General features: G+C 49.7%; 1 protein-coding gene and 5 pseudogenes across 1 annotated transcript; 5 read left to right on the top strand and 1 right to left on the bottom strand.

Annotated features, from left to right (window-relative positions):
• Positions 1-1,372: 1,372 nt before the first annotated feature.
• On the top strand, positions 1,373-2,144 carry LOC131094098 (feather keratin Cos2-2-like; annotated as a pseudogene).
• A 2,759-nt stretch (positions 2,145-4,903) lies between these two features.
• On the top strand, positions 4,904-5,666 carry LOC131094025 (feather keratin Cos2-2-like; annotated as a pseudogene).
• A 3,210-nt stretch (positions 5,667-8,876) lies between these two features.
• On the top strand, positions 8,877-9,503 carry LOC131094096 (feather keratin Cos1-1/Cos1-3/Cos2-1-like). Its single transcript, XM_058041559.1, has one exon. The coding sequence runs from the start codon at positions 8,877-8,879 to the stop codon at positions 9,183-9,185; it is 309 nt and encodes a 102-aa protein (XP_057897542.1). The 3' UTR covers positions 9,186-9,503.
• Positions 9,504-11,931: 2,428 nt separating this feature from the next.
• LOC131094090 (feather keratin Cos1-1/Cos1-3/Cos2-1-like) lies at positions 11,932-12,686 on the top strand (annotated as a pseudogene).
• A 3,671-nt stretch (positions 12,687-16,357) lies between these two features.
• Positions 16,358-18,976, bottom strand: LOC131094024 (feather keratin Cos1-1/Cos1-3/Cos2-1-like; annotated as a pseudogene).
• Positions 18,977-20,258: 1,282 nt separating this feature from the next.
• Positions 20,259-21,323, top strand: LOC131094082 (feather keratin Cos1-2-like; annotated as a pseudogene).
• The last annotated feature ends 418 nt before the right edge of the window (positions 21,324-21,741 follow it).

Below are 21,741 nucleotides of genomic sequence, written 5' to 3'. Positions count from 1 at the left end.
AATATATTGGCATCTCTGGCCTCCAAGAGAAACCCTCAGAGAAGAGAAGGACAGCCAGATGCTCTTCTCTCCCGAGCTTGGCCAATTCACATGTCATCGTTAAGTACCCAGTCATTAATGTTTCCTAGCAAATTAGGGGACAAAATTCCTTGAGGAAGAAGAATCAAACAAAAAGATTATAACCATCAATGGCCACTAAAGGGGAGGGAACAGCACTCAGCTATGCTGTGTAGGTAGATCCAACTGTCCTATATCTCACAGCAGACCAAAACCTGAGTACATTTGGCCCAAGAACCATTTCCTTGGGGGTCTCAGCCCTACTCAGTCAGCGTTGGCCTGGACAGGAGGAGCCTGTTTCCCACTCTGGTAACCAGCAATGTTCCACCAGAAGAGGATCCAATGAATGGTAACAAACTGTGGAAGTGGGCAGACTGCCTTGATGTTTCTCCCTCCATAAAGACGAAATGGAGAGAGCAGGAGGCAACAGCTGATTTCAGCGCTAGTTCTCTGACAGCTTGAAGCCATGACGATTGAGCTGTAAATTGCATAGAAGGTGACATTGTGATGGCAAAGGAAATACGTTTTTCTCTGAGATCATGAACACTGCAGGGAAGAGTCCTACTGCTCTGACCTGCACATGACCTCAGGAGGGCCATCCAAGCACAGAATGCTACCTGTGTGCTCAAACACACCAGCATGGAATAATGCAAAGATGTCTAGGGTCCCAGAGAGTCAGCAAAGAGTCAGGAACGGACGGAAAATATGTGCAGTTCTGGGAACTCTGCTGACAAGATACTGGGGACATGTGTGCCAGAAAATTACTCAGGTATCCTTGACAAGGATCAGGCCCCAGACAACTACTGGTATTTCCAGAGGACCCACAGAGAGGGCACAGAAATATCATGAGCCAAAGGAGGTCAATACAATTTTTCTCTGAGAACTGTTAGAGTAGCAACAGGGTCCAACTCTCCCAGCAGATGCCAGCCTGTGTGCAACAGTGAGTGACCATCATGTAGAGATGGGAAAAGCAGTAGGAAATGATGTGTCATGATGCCTCACATGGCAGTCCTTGGGCATGTGGGCAAGAAGCACGAGACTGATGCCCATTTCCTGACATCTTGGAAAAAAGCAAACCCACAGGAATGACACAGGTAAACATATTTTTCCACAGAGGATGCTGCCAAGTGGTGGTGTGAGCATTCCAAATGCACCCAGCATTGGTTTTTGCCCAGGAAATCCTTGAATCTCTCATCCCAGCATTTAGAGCAATGACCATTCATGTAGGAAAGCACAGAGAATTACCCGGGAAATGAAAAGGCAGCAGTGCAGGAAAGCAGGACAGAATCCCTAACATTAACTGGGATTGTTCACATTTGACATGTACTGGTCAGAAAATTGTGGCTTCCACAAAGTTGCCTCTGGGCCTGAGGCAGGTCAGGACTGCTATAAAAGGCAGCCCAAGTCTCTGCTCTCTCATCCACTTCTCTCATCTCCGCCTCCTCAGGAATCAGGTGAGTGGGAAACCTGTCCTCCTCCTCCTCCTGCTGTTTCAAGGCAAGCTCTTCCTTGGCTGGAGGTCTTAGCTGAGAGGAGCTGTCATAGTGCAGGCCTGGGAGTTGCTTGTACTGGGAGAGGGAAGGGGAGACAAGGTCTTGTGCAGACAGAGAGAGGCTGGGATTTGGCTCAGGTGGCTCCTGGGCTTTCAGCTGGGCACTGCAATGGGGGCCAGGAGGTGCCTTGGCTGCAGGGTGTTTGGGTGCAATGCTACTTCTCACATGTCCTCACTTTGTGCTTCTCCATGCCCTCTGTGCCAGGTGCACCTGTGACTCCAAACCATGTCCTGCTGCAGGCCCTGTGACCCTTGCTGCCAGCCCTGTGGCCCCTGCCCGCTGGCCAGCAGCTGCAATGAGTGCTGTGTCAGGCAGTGCCAGAGCTCCCACGTTGTCATTGAGCCGCCTGCTGTGCTGGTGACTCTGCCTGGGCCCATCCTCAGCTCCTCCCCACAGAACACCGCCGTGGGATCCTCCACCTCTGCTGCTGTTGGCAACATCCTCAGCTGTGGCGGAGTGCCCATCAGCTCTGGGGGCTTTGACATCTCCTGCATCACCAACTGCTATGGTGGCAGCAGATGCCGTCCCTGTTAAACCTGCTGGCAATGTCTCCCGGCAAGAACATGCATGACTTCAAAGCATGGTTTTGGGCAGGAAGTAGAGCTTCAGAAAATTCTATTTAGAGCTTTAGGCCATCCTTTCCTTGCTCTATTCTCCTCTCTTTTTCTGTTCTCCCCTCCCCAATGCAGTCTAGTGTGGACCTGCCATGATTCCTTCATCTGCAGAGCAGTGCAAAGAACACCACATGGGAGCTCCATCTTAGTGGCTGCTCCTGGTGCTCTCTGTGAGCCTTCTCCTTTTCTTCTTTCAACTTAATAAAACTGTATTGCATTCAAGCTTTTGTGTCTGAGTTGTGTGTTGTTCTGGGGAAACTCCTCCAGTTAGCTCAGGAAAAATATGCAGGATGCAATCTTTGGGGCTTACTGCAATGGGTTTTATATTGTGCCCCTTTCTCTCGGAGCTGATAAAGAGCATCCCTGGCTATTAGGCAACCAAATGGCCATCACGGACACTTTGGCTCCAGAAGAGTGGAGATGGCAAAAACCAACATCCTTCGACAGTCCATAACTCATCTCTTCCTCTCCTTCCTTCCTTTCCTGGCCTGCAGTATTTGGCCAGCACACCTGGGAACAAGGAGATGAGATCCAAACCTCACATGGCACCTCAGCACTCGGCAGGGCCCAGCCCCAGCTGCTGCCCAGACACGCAGGGCTGAGGGGACCACACCTCCGGGCACAGCAGGGGCGCTGCTGGCTCCCGGCCGGGCAGGGCACGTGCGATGATGCCCCCATGGCAGCAGAGGGCGCTGTGGTGTGTGCTCGGGGGCCATGTGGTAATGGTGGCTTGATCAAGATGGAAAGGGATGGAAGAAAGGCTTTGGTTTGGGAAGCCAGAGTGGCAGCAGATCCCAGTGTCCCAGAAGAACTCTGAAGAGCAGAAAGCTGGAATGGCAGGAAAGAGCAATAATTCCAGGGGCGTGGATGAGATATATCTGTATCTCTGCAGCTGTAGCTGGAACTGCATGACGTCTCAGCAGGCAGGGGCTGTAGGACTGCCGTGCAGCAAAATCCAGAGCAGTGATGAATTAGAAGCAGGGGCCCAGCAGTGGCAGCTCAGCTCCCAAAAGTGCAAAGAAAGGTAGGGTGCTGATTCCAAGCACGTGAACATATGGTGAAAAGCACCTCTTTTACCGAAGTATTGTTTTAACAAGGTCCCAGGGCAACACCTGCTCCTACAAGCAGAGGTCCACTCACAGTAAAAGAAAGGCAGTAAACGACAGTACCTGGCAGTGGTGACAAAGTCTGCCCACAGCTCTGCAGGCTTTCTCCTCTCTGAAAGCTGAGGGAGAAAGAGTGCCAGAAGCTGCACCCAAGCCCATTTTCACCACTCCAAATGTCTTAGCACCTCTGGCCTCCAGGAAAAACCCTCAGATAAGAGAAGTGCAGCCCGCCTCCACTGAGCTTGGGCACTTCTCTCTTTCTTAAGTACCCAGTCATTAATGTTTCCAGGCAAGTTATAGGAGATAATTCCTGGAGGAAGATGAATCAAAACGAAAGATTCTAACCCTCAACAGCTTCTAAAGGTAAGGAAGCAGCACTCAGCGGTGCTATATAGGTAGATCCAACAGTCCTATATCTCACAGCAGAGCAACACCTGAATAAGGGTTTCTCTGGTCCAAGAACAATTTCCTGGGGGTCTCAGCCTTGCTAACTCAGCACCAGGCTGTTGAGATGTAGGAATGCATCTGGCATTGGCCTGGACAGGAAGACCCTGTGTCCCACCCTGGCCACCCGCAGCATTCCACCACAAGCGGATCCACTGAATGATAACAACCTGCAGAAGTGGGCAGGCTGTCTTGGTGTTTCTCCCTCTCCATAAAACAAGAAATGGAGAGTGCAGGAGACAGAAGCTCATTTCAGTGCTAGTTCTCTGCCAGCTGGGAGCTATGACCATTCTGCTATAGATTCCATACAAAGTGCCATTCCTGATGGCAAAGGAACTATGTTTGTCTCTCAGATCATGAATGCTCCAGGGAAGAATCCTACTGATCTCACCTGCACATGCCCTCAGGAGGGTCACCCAAGCACAAAAGGAGGCATGTGTGCTGAAACAGACCAGCAAGGAATAATGCAAAGATCTGTATGGTCCCAGAGAGTCAGAAAAGACTCAGGAACAGACAGGAAAAATGTGAAATTCTGGGAACTCAGATGAGGAGACACTAGAGGCAAGTGCGGCCAAAACATGTGTGGTTTCCTTAACAAGGATCAGCCTCCAGACAACTCCTGATATTCCAAGAGAAACCACAGTGAATGCACAGAAAGACCACGAACCAAATGAGGCCAACACAATTTTTGTCTGAGCAATGTTAGAGTAGCAACATGTCCAACCCTCGCAGCAGATGCAGACCTCGGTACAACAGTGAGTGACCATCATAGAGAGATGGGAAAAGCAACAGAAAATGATGTGTCATGAGCCCTCACATGTCAGTCCTTGGGCATGTTGGCAAGAGGCACGAGACTGACGCCCATTTCCTGACAATTTGGAAAAAACCAAACCCACAGGAATGACACTGGAGAACATATATTTCCACAGAGGATGCTGTCAAGTGATGGTGTGAACATTCCAAGTTCACCCAGCATTGGTTTTGCCCAGGAAACCCTTGAATCTCTCATCCCAGCTCTTAGAGAAACCACTTTTCATGTAGGAAAGCACAGAGAATGAGCCAGGAAATGAAAAGGCAGAAGTGCAGGAAATCAGGACAGCATCCCTACCATTAACTGGGATGGTGCACATTTGACATGAGCTGGTCAGAAAATTGTGGCTTCCACTAAGGTGCCTCTGGGCCTGAGGCAGTGCAAGACTGCTATAAAAGGCAGCCCAAGTCTCTGCTCTCGCATCCACTTTTCTCACCTCCGCCTCCTCTTCAGGAATCAGGTGAGTGTGAAGCCTCTTTTCCCCCTTTTCCTCCTGCTACTTGCAGGCGGGAGATCTCAGCTGAGAAGTGCTGTTGTAGTGCAGGGCTGGGAGCTGCTTGTGCTGGGACAGGGAAGGGGAGAGAAGGTCTAGGGAAGACCCTCAGAAGTTGGGAGTTGGCTGAGGTGGCTCCTGGGCTTTCAGCTGGGCACTGCAATGGGGGCCAGGAGGTGCCTTGGCTGCAGGGTGTTTGGGTGCAGTGCTGCTTCTCATGTGTCCTCACTTTGTGCTTCTCCCTGCCCTCTGTGCCAGGTGTACCTGTGAGCCCGAGCCATGTCCTGCTGCAAGCCCTGTGACCCTTGCTGCCAGCCCTGTGGCCCCTGCCCGCTGGCCAGCAGCTGCAATGAGTGCTGTGTCAGGCAGTGCCAGAGCTCCCACGTTGTCATTGAGCCGCCTGCTGTGCTGGTGACCCTGCCTGGGCCCATCCTCAGCTCCTCCCCACAGAACACCGCCGTGGGATCCTCCACCTCTGCTGCTGTTGGCAACATCCTCAGCTGTGGCGGAGTGCCCATCAGCTCTGGGGGCTTTGACATCTCCTGCATCACCAACTGCTATGGTGGCAGCAGATGCCGTCCCTGCTAAACCTGCTGGCAATATCTTCCGGTAACAATGCCCAAGACTTCAAAGCATGGTTTTGGGCAGGAAGTAGAGCTTCAGAAAATTGTATTTAGAGCTTTGGATCTTCCCTTCCTTGTTGAATTCTCCTCTCCATTTCTGTCCGTCTCTCCCCAAGGCAGTCTAGTCTGGACCTGCCAAGCTTCCTTCGTCTGCAGAGCAGTGCAAAGAACACCACATGGGAGCTCCATCTTAGTGGCTGCTCCTGGTGCTCTCTGTGAACCATCTCCTTTTCTTCTTTCAACTTAATAAAACTGTATTGCATTCAAGCTTTTGTGTCTGAGTTGTGTGTTGTTCTGGGGAAACTCCTCCAGTTAGCTCAGGAAAAAGATGCAGGATGCAATGTTTGGGGCTCGCTGCATCGGATTTCATTTTGTGCCCTTTTCCCGTAAGGCTGATGAAGAACATCTCGGGCTACTCAGCAGCCAAATGGCCATCAGTGAGACTTTGGCTCCAATGGAGGGGATATGGGGAAAATCAAGAATTGAGGACAGCCCACAACTCATCTCTCCCTAATCTTCCTTCCATGCCTGGCCTAGGGCCTGTGGCCAGCACTCTGGGGAACAACACGATGAGATCCAAACCTCACATAGTCTCTCAGCACTCCGCAGGGCCCAGCTGCTGCCCAGACATGCCGGTCTGAGGGGACTGCACCTCCGGGCACAGCCAGCAGGGGCGCTGCTGGCTCCTGGCCACGCAGGGCGCGTGCGATGATTCCCCCATGGCAGCAGAGGGCACTGTGGTGCGAGCTCAGGCGTCATGCGGTAATGGCGGCTTGGCCACGACGGGAAGCCATGGAAGAAATGCTGGGATTTACAAATCCCGAGGAGCAGGCGATCCAGTGCCCCAGCTGGACTCTCGGGATCTGCAAGCCAGAATGGCAGGAACAAGTAAAAATCCCTGGTTGGGGGATGGAACTTGTTTAAGCTCTGCAGCTGTAGCATGATCTGTGGGATATCTCAACAGGCAGGGGGCTACTGTGCAGCAAAACCCAGAGTAGCGACAAAGAATCAGCAGGGGGATAGCAGTGGAAGCCTGGCTCCAAGCAGTGTAAGGAAAGGAGGGGCGGAGATTCTGAGCACCAGAACATGTGGTGAAAAGAACCTTTTAGAGTGATGGAGAGTGTTAACGAGGTCCCAGGGCAATGGCTGCTTTTACGAGCAGAGCTCCACTCGCAGTAGATAAAGGTAACAGGACACAGAAACCCGCAGTGGTGACAAATTCTCCCCACAGCGCTGACGTCCCTTTCCCTGCTAAAAGTGGAGAGAGAAAGAGAGCCAGGAACTGCGCCCAAACCCATTTTCCCACTCCAAATATCTCAACATATCTGGTCACCAGGAGAAACCCACAGACAAGAGATGTGCAGCCAGATGTCCTCCTCCCATGAGCTTGGCCACTTCTTTGTCATTCTCAAGTACCTAGATCTTACTCTTTCCTAGCAAATCATGGTGCAAAATTCGTGGAGGAAAAAGCCTCAAACAAAAAGATTCTAATCCTCAACAGCCTCTAAAGGGAAGAGAGCAGAACTCACCTATCCTATGTGGGTAGATCCAACTGTCCTATATCTCATAGCAGAGTAACACCTGAATAGGGGTTCCTTTGGTCCAAGAACAATTCCCTGGGGGGTCTCAGCCATGCTCAGTCAGCACCAGGATGCTGAGATGTAGAAATGCATGTGACATTGGCCTGGACAGAAAGAGCGTTTGTCGCATCCTGGCCACCAGCAGCATTCCACCAGAAGGGGACCCACTGAATGATAACAAACTGCAGAAGTGGGCAGACTGCCTTGGTGTTTCTCCCTTTCCATAAAACAAGAAATGGAGAGTGCAGGAGACAGAAGCTCATTTCAGTGCTAGTTCTCTGGCAGCTGGGAGCCATGGCCATTTACCTGTAGATTCCATAAAAAGTGCCAGTCCTGATGGCAAAGGAAACATTTCTATGTGAGATAATGCACACTCCAGGAAAGAGTCCTGCTGCTCTGATCTGCACATGCCCTCAAGAGGGTCACCCAAGCAAAGAATGATCCATGTGTGCTCAAACACACCTCAAACACACCAGCATGGAATAATGCAAAGATCTCTAGGGTTTCAGAGAGTCAGCAAAGACTCAGGAACAGACAGAAAAGATGCGCAGTTCTGGGAACTGAGCAGATGAGATACTGGGGACATGTGTGGCAGAAAATTACTCAGGTGTCCATGACAAGGATCAGGCCCCAGACAACTCACAATATTTCCAGAGGACCCACAGAGATTGCACAGAAAGACCATGAGTCAAGTGAGGCAACAAAATTTTTCTCTGAGCACTATTTGTGTAGCAACTGGGGACCAACCCTAGCAGCACATGCAGACCTCGGTGCAACAGTGAGTGACCATCATGGAGAGATGGGAAAAGCAACAGAAAAGGATGTGTCATGAGCCCTCACATGTCAGTCCTTGGGCATGGTGGCAAGAGGCACGAGACTGACGCCCATTTCCTGACAACTTGGACAAAACCAAACCCACAGGAATGACACAGGTGAACATATTTGTCCACAGAGGATGCTGTCAAGTGATGGTGTGAGCATTCCAAATACACCCAGCATTGGTTTTGCCAAAGAAACTCTTGAATCTCTCATCCCAGCATTTAGAGAAATGACCCTTCATGTAGGAAGCTCAGACAATTACCCGGGAAATGAAAAGGCGGCAGAACAGGAAATCAGGACAGAATCCCTACCATTAGCTGAGATGGTGCACATTTGACATGAGCTGGTCAGAAAATTATGACTTCCACTAAGGTGCCTCAGGGCCCGAGGCAGGGCAGGTCTGCTATAAAAGGCAGCCCAAGTCTCTGCTTTCACATCCACTTCTCTCACCTCCTCCTCCTCCTCTTCAGGAATCAGGTGAGTGGGAAACCTCCTCTCTGCCTGCTGCTGCTTCAAGAGCAGCTCTTGCCTGGCTGGAGGTCTCGGCTGAGAGGGAGTGGCTTTTGCTAAGAGAGGGCAGTGGAAAGAATGTCTTGTGCAGGCACAGAGAGGCTGGGACTTGGCTGAGGTGACTCCTGAGCTTTGAGCTGGGCACTGCAGTGTAGGCCAGAAGGTGCCTTGGCTTCAGGGTGTTTGGGTGCAGTGCTGCTCCTCACATGTCCTCACTTTGTGCTTCTCCCTGCCTTCTGTGCCAGGTGCGCCTGTGAGCCTGAGCCATGTCCTGCTGCAAGCCCTGTGACCCTTGCTGCCAGCCCTGTGGGCCCTGCCCGCTGGCCAGCAGCTGCAATGAGTGCTGTGTCAGGCAGTGCCAGAGCTCCCACGTTGTCATTGAGCCACCTGCTGTGCTGGTGACCCTGCCTGGGCCCATCCTCAGCTCCTCTCCACAGAACACCGCCGTGGGATCCTCCACCTCTGCTGCTGTTGGCAACATCCTCAGCTGTGGCGGAGTGCCCATCAGCTCTGGGGGCTTTGACATCTCCTGCATCACCAACTGCTATGGTGGCAACAGATGCCGTCCCTGCTAAATCTGCCAGCAACCTCCTCGGGAAAGAATCTTCCAAATCTCCGAACCTGGCTCTGGTCAGGGCCTAGAGCTTTGGGATATTTTCTTTACAGCTTCGTGGCATTGTGGCATTGTTCCCTTCTTTTACCCTTCTCTTTATTTCCTTTGCTCCCCTTATCTTCCCAAATCAGCATAGAGATGTGTTGTCCTCCCTCCCTCATTAGGACAGGGTGGTGGACACCCTGCAGAAACTCCTCTGCTCCTTAGTGGCTGCTGCTGTTGCTCTCTGGGCACCACTCCCTTTTCTTCTTTCAACTCAATAAAGTTGTTTTGCATCCAAGCCTTGTCCTCCAAGTTCTCTTTCTTTCCACTGAAATTCTTCCAGTCTGCTCAGGATAACAGGAGGAGAAGCAGAGTGTGGGAGTTCCTACAGTTAATTTTACTTTTTGCCCTTTTGTCTTGGAGTTGAGAAAAACGTGCCTGCATACTGCACAGTCAATGGCCATCAGGAACAGCAAGGCTCCAAAGGATACTAGGAGTGGGTTGGTATGTGAATTGATAAGTCCAAGTCACCAAACCACAGCTGAAATGCAAAGAGTAGATTTATTTCATTACCTCATTAACTCACAGGTTCCAAGGCACTGCCAGGCTGCAGAGACACATAAGAGAGGAACAGTGGCACCCTTAGGGTCAGTCCAATCCTGGTGGGTCACTGCCTGTCCCAGTATGTCAAGGGGCCTCTTGCACATGCAGTTTATCACAATGCTGTGCTTTTGTGTCATTTGAGTTTTTGGATCTCTCATTCTCCCAGCAGGAGGCTCAAGACTAAGACTGTCTGTGACAGATGCCTCTCAAGGTCCTGATAGCTTTTATATTATCTCTCAAAAGAGACACAGGATAATCAGCAGTAAATATAAAATGTGAAGTTTCCCACATGCATGTTCTCAGCCTCCCCACCTACAAGGTCACTTTGTGCAAATCTATCACCCTGCTCTCCAAGACTTTCAGTTTCAACCTTTTCCTCCCAACAGCTGGGAAACAGCAATGTGTGGAAACAGCCCATAACATCATCCCTACTTTCTTCTCCCCTCCATTAGCCAGTCTAGGGTCCACAGCCTGCACACAGCAGCACAGGCAGACGAGGATCACATCTCAATCTTATAGGGGCCCTCAGTTCATGCAGTGCCCAGCTCTGTCCTAAGATGCAGTGCTGAGATATTTCAGAAGTTAGAATTGGGATCAGCCATACTCAGGATAGGCTGTGGTAAATTACTTTAGGCTGAGTTTGTGCAGAAGACTTAGGGCTTCACTGTTAATTCACATTTCTGCCATGTATTCTGTAATGTAATCTGTCCATCAATGCCTTCCCAATGGAAGCCTTTGACCAAACCCGTGCCTAAAGGGGACTGCAAGACAGATAAAGGAAAATGGAACCTGGTGAAGACAGGGCCTGCCAAGGACAGCCCACAGATCACTGTCATCAAAGGGTTTAGGTTCTACAATCTTGTCCCACCCACTGCCATGGCCAGGGACACGTTCCACCAGACCAGGGTGCTCAAACCCTGCTGCCACCAAAAACCGGGAAATAAACTCTCTAATCAATTTCAGAAAGCTACGTCTGAAAGCTGATGTTTCTTTATTAGAGAGCTGGATGCATGGGGATGTCTCCTCAAAGCATGCCCACTAACCTAACAGAGCAGGTTGTATTTCAAAAACTAATATATATTCATCCTTTTTTTTTTTTTTTTGAATACAGGCACATAGGTTAAATATTTCCATCAACTTGTTTGGATATGGTCCCAGATCTTCTGATGAATCTTTTCTTTTTGAGAGTATCCCAAATATATGGTCAGGCCATAAAGTAATACTCCATCATTCTTGTCTACTGTCATCACTCTGACACACAAACCTTGTACTCAAAACTAAGATATTGGCCAATCCATATTAATCACTGATACAAGTAAATGAGGAAGCATTAGGCCACATAAATCTCTGGTATTTGTACTAAGCACTGCCTGCTACAAAACTAAGCATTAACCAAGAATATAGGGATCATACACTAGGTGTTAAGGTCAAAAGAATTTTCCAACATCTTCTCCCACTGCTGCAAAAACTTCTTGAAGAAATAAAACTTGTTTAATAGCAAATCCCCAGCTTCTCTACCTTTTTCACTGAGCAGACTGGAAGTGTTGCCACAGAACAAAGGACGACTTGGAAGTCCAGGTTTGGATGTGGAACATTGATGAATCTAAAGAAGAAGAGGAGGTGGCTCACAGAAGGAACAAGGAACAGCCACTAAGATGCAGTGGAGCTCCTGCAGGGTGTCCATCTGATTCATGCTGAGGGAGAGAGGGCAACACATCCCCACTACACTGGCCTGTGGACACATAGAGAGCAGGAGGTAAGAAGGAGCAGAGTAGAAGATGGAAAGAACATCCAAAGCTCTGTCATGACCCCTCATGTTGCAGTTATTAGGCATGTGAGTAAGAAGCACAACAGTGATGCCCATTTCCTGAAAACTTTGCCATAAAGAATCCAATCAGAAATGACCCAAGTGAACATCACCTGACCACAAGGGATGCCACCAGCCCTTGATCAGAGCGTTCTGCCATTTTCTGCCCCGGAAATCACTGACCATCTCAACATAGCAATTACAGAAGGAGACCTTCATATAGGAAGCCATATGGCAGAAGCCAGGAAATGAAAAGGCAGCAGTGCAGGAAACAAGTACACAGCCCCATTATTAGCTTGGATGGTTAGCATTTACCATGAGCTGGTCACAAAATAACCACTTCCACAAAGGAGCCTCTGCGCCTGAGGCAGGCCAGGACTGCTATAAAAGGCAGCCCAAATCACTGCTCTCTCATCCACTTCTCTCACCTCCTCCTCTTCAGGAAACAGGTGAGTGGGAAACCTCTTCTAATCCTCCTCCTGCTGCTGCTTCCAGAGCAGCTCTTGCCTGGCTGGAGGTCTCATCTGAGAGGGGCTGTCATAGTGCAGGGCTGGGAGAGGGCAGAGGGGAAAAGGCAGGAGAGAAGGTCTTGTGCAGACAGAGAGAGGCTGGGACTTGGCTGGGCTTTGAGCTGGGCACTGCAGTGGGGGCCAGAAGGTGCCCACATTGTGCAGGGTGTTTGGTGGTAGCGCTGGTTCTCCTGTGTCCTCACACTCTGCTTCTCCCTTCCTTCCATCCTAGGTGAACCTGTGAGCCTGAGCCATGTCCTGCTGCAAGCCCTGTGACCCTTGCTGCCAGCCCTGTGGCCCCTGCCCGCTGGCCAGCAGCTGCAATGAGTGCTGTGTCAGGCAGTGCCAGGACTCCCATGTCGTCATTGAACCCTCCCCTGTGCTGGTGACCCTGCCTGGGCCCATCCTCAGCTCCTTCCCACAGAACACCGCCGTGGGATCCTCCACCTCTGCTGCTGTTGGCAACATCCTCAGCTGTGGCGGAGTGCCCATCAGCTCTGGGGGCTTTGACATCTCCTGCATCACCAACTGCTATGGTGGCAGCAGATGCCGTCCCTGCTAAATCTGCTGGCAACATCCTTGGGCACGAACCTCCAAGACCTCAGAACCTAGTTCTGGGATGAAGACAGAGCTTTGGGACATTGTAATTAGAGTTTCAAGCCACTGTGCCTTTCTCCTCCTCTCTCCTCTCCATCTCTTTATTTTGCCATCTGTGTGTCCCCAGACCAACATGGGAGAACTTGTTGCCCTTTCTCTTCCTCCCTCTTTAGAGTGGGCAGATGGACACCCTGCAGGAACTCTACTGCATCCTACTGATCTTCCACGTGCTCTCTCTGAGGCACCTCCTTTTCTTCTCTGGACTTAATAAAGTTGTTTTGCAACCAAGCCATGGCCTCCGAATCCTCCTTCTTTCCACGGCAACTCTTCCAGTCAACTCAAGGAAAAAGCTGGAGAAAGCAAGGGACTCCCTGCAGTGAATTTTACTTCATGACTTTACTTTGGGAGCTGTCAAAATCTTCCCTGGCTACCCCACAGAGAATGGCCTTCAGGGAAACCCTGGCTTTGAAGGGTCGCAGCAATAGAGATGGGAAACCAAGTTCTGGGGACAGCCCACAACTTCACCTCTGCCTTCTCCTCCCTTCCATCATATGGTCTACTGGTCTGTGGTTCGCACAGATGGTCAAAGACAGATGAGATATGCAACCCATACACTTCTTCATCTCCTGGCAAGGCCCAGCTGCCTTCCAGACATGCGAAGCTGAGATGAATCACAAGCTGATATCAATATCTGCCATATTCACGCTATGCAGGAGCAGTCCCCATTCCTGTGAACCACACACCCCCATGGGCTATTGTCTCGATGGGCTCTTGGTCTTGCTTTGGGAAAGGCTTCTTCATTTTTGGGTTCTCTTTTTGTTTTTGTTCCATGGTCTCAGAGATACTACAGGTAGCAGTTTTGAGCTGTCTGGAGGTGAATCACACAGGAGCTGCCTGTCGCCACAGACAGCCATGCTCCAGCAAGCTGGTCAAGATGGATTAGCCCCCACTCCAAGAAAGAAGAATGTGGAAACAGAGACTCTTTCTCTTTCATGGCAAATTTTTCTTTTCTTCACCTTCTTTTCTCTATTTTTTCACCTTTTGGTGAAGGTGGGATCTTGGCTTTGAAGGCAGTTACTTTGGATTTACGACTGTAGCCACTTGTAAAGACTGCATTTCACAATTAGCAACTTTTTTGAAATGATCCTCAAAAACTTTACAGCAGTGAAAAAGTGAGCAAGTTCCTGGGGTCAGATCACCCTATGCTGCTGTGGACAGACCTGTCCTTTCTGTTCCACCACAGGCAGAGCGCAGAGCACAGCAGCAGCACCAGGAGAGCCCCATGAATGGCAGGAGGAAGCGGCAGCAGTGCAGACCCCAGTGAGCTGTCAGGTCTTCTTCAGCCACTAGAACTCCTCTGCAGGTTCTTGCCTTTCTGAGTAGGATTTACCATTATCTTGTCCCTTTTTTCCCAGGATCACATTGTCACCTGCCATATTGAAAGGAAAGGGTGTGATGCCGTCTTCCCCTTGCCCCTCAAACCATGCAGACACCTTGGGAAGGATATTTCTGGAATTTCATGTCTCTCTTGGTTCCCATGGGTTTTTTGAGGTTCAGTAATTTTGTATAGAGCAGTAATTTAATGTTAATTTTTGCCTGTTCTGTTCGTTAGTAAACTGCTATTTTTTCACTTATATCTACTCATATTTTGTTCTTTATTGGGGGAAAGGAGTTGGTTGGAATTAAGGGAAGATCACTCATTTTAGATTGCCCAGCTCTTTAAATTATCTTAAACCAAGACAACCCCCATCAGTGAAATATTAAAAACCTTCTCTGTTCCATTTTCTTTGGGACAATTGCAAATTTTCCCTTGTAACTTAAGCAGTTCTGTTGCAGAGATAATATTACTGTGTACTCTGATAAATGAATTTTGTCTTTACAAGTGGGCAGAGCTTGGGGTGACGGGAAGTGAAGGAGGGTTGGCTTTTCTGAGTCAAACCCCTTGTCTGGAGAGTGGAGTGAAGATACCAGGCTCGGGGAGTCCTGCCTCCCTCTCCGCCTCCTCAATTTTTACAGGTGGATGGAGTTAAGGGTGCAGGGAGGGTTTGGTTTTGCTGCATTAAACTCATGAGGGCTGAGGACTATGACATCAAGTTTAAGGAGGTCCACCTTTTCCTCAGGGCTGAAAAATTCTAATTAATTTTTCAAACCTTCCCCAACAGTGTTAATTTGCAACTCCAAAGCTCTTTGGCTTTGGACAAGTTCGTTTAACTGGTTTTTCAGGTTTTGGGCTAGCTTCTTCTGGGCATTCCATTCTCAGTCTGCCCTGAGGTGGGCTATTGTTTCAGCCCCCAAGGCTATTTGCAACTCAGTCAGATCTTTCTGTTGCTGCTCCACAACATATTTCTCTTTGAGTTCAGCCTCCACTGGTATGGATACCAGGGCTTCTCCTCTGCTGGGGTTCCCCCTCCCATCTTTTGCCTAAGTTCAAGTTTTCTCTGCAACTAACTGCAGATTTTGCCCACATCGCTTTTTATGAAGTTGGACAATGTTTATAAGCTTTTAGCAATTCTATTAGTGGATGTGAGAAACCAGGCTCACTCTTTAAATTTTTTTAAAGTTTAATAAGGGATAAAAGAGACATTACCCTGTGCTGAGGTGCTTGGCAAGCTGCCAGGAGCAGCCCATTAGCTTAAAACAATTTTCTTACGTACTTCTCCATTACATTGGAAAAATACATATTCATGAGGATTATACATATTCAAACATTCTTGTGGGTTTACATATTCTGGAAATTTTTTTGCCTGGCTCGACTTTTGACTTGTCTTCATGCCATCCTGTAGATGAAATTCCTATATATTTCATTTCTTCTCAAAGCTCTGTTCCATTGTTTGACACTTTCTGATAATCTGGAGGGTCAGTATGAAATCTCTCCTTGCGTTTTTCTCTTGGTATTTTTTCTCCTGGTTCTTTTCACTGTTGTCATTCAGATAAGATACACCACAAGTACATTGAACCAACATAGCTCTTAACATAAATAAAGGCATTTAATATTAACACATAATCTGTTTTAATACTTTGCAAAAGCCTAAGCTATATATAAACTACATACTGCTTACAAAAAACAGGGTCCATCATCTTTAACTGATACTCTTGGGCACTGGTTTGGTCAAAAGGGAAGTTATCAGTGTTCAGGTAACATCCATCCACAAGTGGAAGAAATATGGACCTTTAGTGAAGCAGTAAGTCATTTGCACAAACTCAACCAAAAGTCATTTACCACTGTGTACCCTGAGTATGGCTGATCCCAATACCAACTTGTGAGTTGTCTCAGCCTTGCATTGTCTGGACAGCAGCTTTGCCTGCCTGTGCTGAGGGAGTGCATCTCACCTGCCTGTGCTTCTATTTGCATGCCACGGAGCCTTGACCAGGAAAAGGAAAGGTGGAGAAGGAAGAGAAGAGGTTGTGGGCTGGTCTCAGGAATTGTTTTTCCCTTCCCCATTCCTGCCACCCTTTAGAGGGAGTCTCCCAGCCTTTGGCTGCTGAGAAGCTATGGATGACTTAGTCACCTCCAAGGGAAAAGGCACAAAGGAAAATCTACTACAGGGAATCCCACCATTTTCTTTCTCCAGCTATTTTCCCTGAGCAGACTGAAACAGTTGTTACAGAACGAAGGAGGACTCAGAGGCACATATATGAATGCAAAAAAGCTTTATTGAGTGTAGAGGAAAAAAATACTCAAAGTGGCTCAGAGAGGGCACCAGGAGCATCTACTAAGATGCAGTGGAGGTGTCCCTCTGCTTGGCCTGTAGAGGGAGGGGAGGGCAACAGGTCTCCACTAGACTGGCTTGAGGAGACATGGACAGAAAAGGAAAGAGCAAAAAGAAACAGGAGAAGAAAGGGACAATGGCTTGAAATTCAAATTACAATGTCCCAAAGCTCTATCTCCTGACCAGGACCAGGTGCTGAGGTCATGGAGGTTCTTGCCCAAGGTTGTCAGCAGATTTAGCAGGGACGGCACCTGTTGCCACCATAGCAGTTGGTGATGCAGGACAGGTCAAAGCCTCCAGAGCTGATGGGCACTCCCTGAGAGCTGAGGATGCTGCCAACAGCAGCAGAGCTGGAGGATCCCACGGCGGTGTTCTGTGGGAAGGAGCTGAGGATGGGCCCAGGCAGGGTCACCAGCACAGGGGAGGGTTCAATGACGACATGGGAGTCCTGGCACTGCCTGACACAGCACTCATTGCAGCTGCTGCCCAGGGGGCAGGGGCCACAGGGCTGGCAGCAAGGCTCACAGGGTCTGCAGCAGGACATGGCTCGGGCTCACAGGTACACCTAGGATGGAAGGAAGGGAGAAGCACAAAGTGAGGAGACAGGAGAACCAGCGCTACCACCAAACACCCTGACACCAAGGCACCTCCTGGCTCCCATTGCAGTGCCCAGCTCAAAGCCCAGGAGCCACCTCAGCCAAGTCCCAGCCTCTCTCTGTCTGCACAAGATCTTCTCTCCCCTGCCCTCTCCCAGCACAAGCAGCTCCCAGCCCTGCACTACGACAGCCCCTCTCAGATGAGACCTCCAGCCAGGCAAGAGCTGCTCTTGAAGCAGCAGGAGGAGAAGAGGCTTCGCACTCACCTGATTCCTGAGGAGGAGGAGGTGAGAGAAGTGGATGAGAGAGCAGAGACTTGGGCTGCCTTTTATAGCAGACCTGCCCTGCCTCAGGCATAGAGGTACCTTAGTGGAAGCCATAATTTTCCAACCAGCTCATGTCAAATGCAAACTATCACACCTAATAATGGGGCTGTGTCCTGTTTTCCTGCACTGCTGCTTTTTGTTTCCTAGTGCATTCCACGTGCTTTCTTTTATGCAAACTTCTCTAAGTGTCAAGATGAGAGGTTCATGAACTTCAGGGCACAAAGACATCAGCACAGGCACAATGCTCAGATCAAGGGCTGGCAGCATCCCCTGTGGGCAGGTGATGTGAACCTGTTTCATGCCTGTGGATTTGTTTATGGCAAAGTTGTCAGGAAATGGGCACCACTCATGTGCTTCTCAACTTCATGCCCAAGGTCTCCATTGTTTGGGCACTTGACAGAGCTTCAGGTTGCTATTTCCTTCTTCCACTTTTCTCCATCTTTTGTTGTCTTCATCTCCTTGGGCCGGTCTAGTGAGGATATTTTGCCCTTTCTCCTTCCACAGGAGAGGCTGAAGGACAACCTGCAGGATCTCCACGGCATCTTAGTGTCTGTCCCTCATACTCGTAGTAGGAACTATTCCAGTCTGCTCACGAAAAGATAGAGGAAGAAGAGGATGGAAGTACCTACAGTGGATTTTACTTTGTGCCCTTTCCCTTGGACCTGATGAAGACATCCTCTGCTACTCTATAGCCAATGGTGATTAGACCACCAATCCAAAACATACTGGTAGTGGAGATAGAAAATAACAGTGCCTGGGAACAGTTCACAGCTTTATCTCTTCCTTTTCCTCTGTTCTGTTGCCTGGTGTACATGGCCTGCACACAGGTACAGATATGTACCTCACACCTCCTCTAGCACATGGTTAAAGGGCCCAGCTGCTGTTGTTACATTTAGTTCTCAGATATTTCACAAGTTGGAATTGGTATCAAGCACACTCAAGCTATGCAATTGTTGTGTGTTGACACTTGGCACGCAGAAGAGTCGCTCACTCACCCTCCCCTGCCACAGCCGGGCAGTGGAGAGGGAAAAAATATAACAAAGGGTTTATGAGTGAGGTAAGAACCAGGAGAAAACACTTCAAGGGCGAAACAGGCTCAATTTAAAGTTTCAAAGTGACTTTATTACTACCAGAATCAGAGGAGGATAATGAGAAGCAAAACAATCACTTTATGCATCTTTTTCACCCCCAGACCCTCCATCCTTCCCACTGACAGCACAGGGAGATAGGACATGGGGGTTTTTGGGTCAGTTCATCACTGAGATTTTCTTCTGCTACTCCTGGAGAGGAGTCCTTCCCATGTGAGGCCATGGGGCCCCTTCCGTGGGAGACAGTTCTCCGTGAAACTTCTCCAGTGCAGGTCCACTCTCACGAGCAGCAGCCCTACCACACCACCTGCAATGGGAGTCCCTCCCATGGGCAGTGAGTCCTCCCAAAACTGCTGCAATGTGGGTCTATCTTTCTGCGGGGTGCACTCCTCCAAGGACCGACTACTCCAGCCTGGAAGCAGGGCCCCCTCTCTCTACCAGGTTTCCCACTGGATCACAGCATCCTCCAGGCATCCACCCACTCCGGCATGGGCACTTTCCCCATGAGCTGCGGGTGGATCTCTGCATTACCCATGGATCCCCATGAGCTGTGGGTGGATCTTTGCATTCCCTGTGGATCCCCACAGGCTGTGGGTGGATCTCTGTATTCCCTGTGGATCTCCAGGGGCTTTGGGTGGATCTCTGCATCCCCTGTGGATCCCCATGGCTGCAGGGGCACAGCTGCTTCACCATGGTCTTCACCACATCCTGCAGAGGAATCTCAGCTCTGGCGCCTGGAGCACCTCCTGCCCCTCCTTCTCCACTGATCTTGGTGTTGCCATGTTGTTTCCCTCGCATGTTCTCAACTCCTCCTCTTCCCTACGAGGAGAAAAACTGTGTGACTTTTTTTTTATTTTCTTCCTATATCATCATCACAGAGCCATTACCGACTTCTCTCATTGGCCCAGTCTTGGCCAACAGCATGCTGATCTTCAGAGCCATTAGTGATTGGCTCTTCTTATGTCCAGAAACCAAGGCTTCACCTGCTCCTAGTGAGACCCGAGCAGTGGTCTCAATTGCCAGCACTCAAATCATCTCCAGGACCTCTTCTCTCTGTGTGACCCCTCCACTGTCACCCTTTGTGCCTGACCCATGCGCCAGTTGCTCACCCATCACACAATGTATTTATCCAGAAGGATCCTGTGAGAAATGGTATCAAAAACTTCAGAGAATTGCATAAAAGATTACACCAGTTGGCTTCCATTCATCAGCTAGGTGGGTTACCTTGTTGTGAAAGGAAATTAAGTCTGACAAGGAGGGCTTTCCTCTCATGAACTCACACTGGTTGTGAAAAATGACTGCCTTGTTAATAATGTTTTTGAATACCTCCAAGAATTACCTTCACATTAATTTCACCAGGCATTTTACTACAAGCCTAGACTTGACACACGTGTACTCACACATGTCTTCATGGAACAAACAAAAAACTGTACATTCAAATAAGGTCAGGAAACATCATTAGCTGAGATCTCTGTTGTGGAAACGCAGTATGTTCCCTCACAGCAGAGTCCTTGGGCACGTGGGAGAGAAGTACAAGAGCAGTGACCATTTTCTGACAACTTTGCCACCACCAAGACCACAGGAATGACAGAGGTAAACATCATCTCCCCACAGGGAATGTCAATAACAATTAATCTCACACTTCTGCCTGTGCTGACGTCTTTGTGCCTTGGAAATCATTGATGCTCTCATCTTGACACTTACAGAAAGAGATCTTCATATAGGAAAGCACGCGGAATTAGCCAGGAAATGAAAAGGCAGCAGTGCAGGAAAACAGAACACAGCCCCATTATTAGGTGTGATAGTTTGCATTTGACATGAGCTGGTCAGAAAATTATGACTTCCACTAAGTTGCCTCTGCGCCTGAGGCAGTGCAGGTCTGCTATAAAAGGCAGCCCAAGTCTCTGCTCTCTCATCCACTTCTCTCAGCTCCTTCTACTCCTCTTCAGGAATCAGGTGAGTGGGAAACCTCTCCTCCTCCTCCAGCTGCTTCAAGGCAAGCTCTTGCCTGGCTGGAGGTCTCAGATGAGAGGGGCTACAAGAGCCCAGGGCTGGGAGCTGCTTGTGCTGGGACAGCAGAGGGGAGAGAAGATCTTGTGCAGACAGAGAGAGGCTGGGACTTGGCTGAGGTGGCTCCCGGGCTTTGAGCTGGGCACTGCAATGTGGGCCAGGAGGTGCCTTGATGTCAGGGTGTTTGGTGGTAGCGCTGGTTCTCCTTTGTCCTCACACTCTGCTTCTCCTTTCCTTCCATCCTAGGTGCACCTGTTACCCCCAGCCATGTCCTGCTGCAGGCCCTGTGACCCTTGCTGCCAGCCCTGTGGCCCCACCCCGCTGGGCAGCAGCTGCAATGAGTGCTGTGTCAGGCAGTGCCAGGACTCCCATGTGGCCATCCAGCCCTCGGCCGTGGTGGTGACCCTGCCTGGCCCCATCCTGAGCTCCTTCCCCCAGAACACCGCCGTGGGATCCTCCACCTCTGCTGCTGTTGGCAACATCCTCAGCTGTGGCGGAGTGCCCATCAACTCTGGGGGCTTTGACATCTCCTGCATCACCAACTGCTATGGTGGCAACAGATGTCGTCCCTGCTAAAGCTGCCTAAAGTCTTTAAGCAAGAACCTCAGAACCTGGCTCTGGGAAGGAGATAGAGATTTAAGACATGGTATTTAGTGTCTGAGCCATTGTTCCCTTCTACTTTTTTTGTCTTTCCTCTGCTCTCCATGTCTCCCCATGCCAGCCTAGGGGGACTCGTTGCCCTCCCTCCCTCTTTCAGGCAGGCAGATGGACACCCTGCAGGAACTCCACTGCATCTTAGTGGCTGCTCCTGGTGCTGTCTGTGAGCCAACTCTGTTTCTACTTTACATTCATTAAAGTTGTTTTGCATCCAAGCCTTGGCCTCTAAGTTGTCCTTCTTTCTGTGGCAACTGTTCCAGTCTACTCAGGGTAGAGGGTGGATGGGCAGAGTGTAGGACTCCCTGTAGTGGATTTTCCTTTCTGCCTTTTCCATTGGAGTTGATGAAGAACATCCCTGGCTACTCCACAGCCAATGACAAACAGGGAAAAGATGGCTCCAAAGGGTGACAGGAATGTGGAAGGGAAACAGCAATGTCTGGGACCAGTCCACAGCCTCATCTCTTCCTTCTCCACCCCTGCATTACCCAGTCTAGGGCCCATGAGCAGCACATGTGGTCAAAGGCAGATGAGACAGGTGCCTCACAGAGTCCTTCAGCACCTGGCAGGACCCAGCTGCTGTCCAGACATGCAGGGCTGAGGTGGTATAGAAATTGCAATCAGCATCTGCCAATC

Source organism: Melospiza georgiana, chromosome 28 (assembly GCF_028018845.1).
Source record: "Melospiza georgiana isolate bMelGeo1 chromosome 28, bMelGeo1.pri, whole genome shotgun sequence".
In the NCBI taxonomy this organism is placed as follows: domain Eukaryota; kingdom Metazoa; phylum Chordata; class Aves; order Passeriformes; family Passerellidae; genus Melospiza; species Melospiza georgiana.
The sequence above is the reverse complement of the archived record's forward strand: the minus strand, read 5'-3'. Positions and strand labels throughout refer to the sequence as shown.

Coding starts and splice junctions, on each gene's coding strand:
- LOC131094096 (XM_058041559.1), top strand. CDS start 8,877: ATGTCCTGCTGCAAGCCCTGTGACCCTTGCTGCCAGCCCTGTGGGCCC.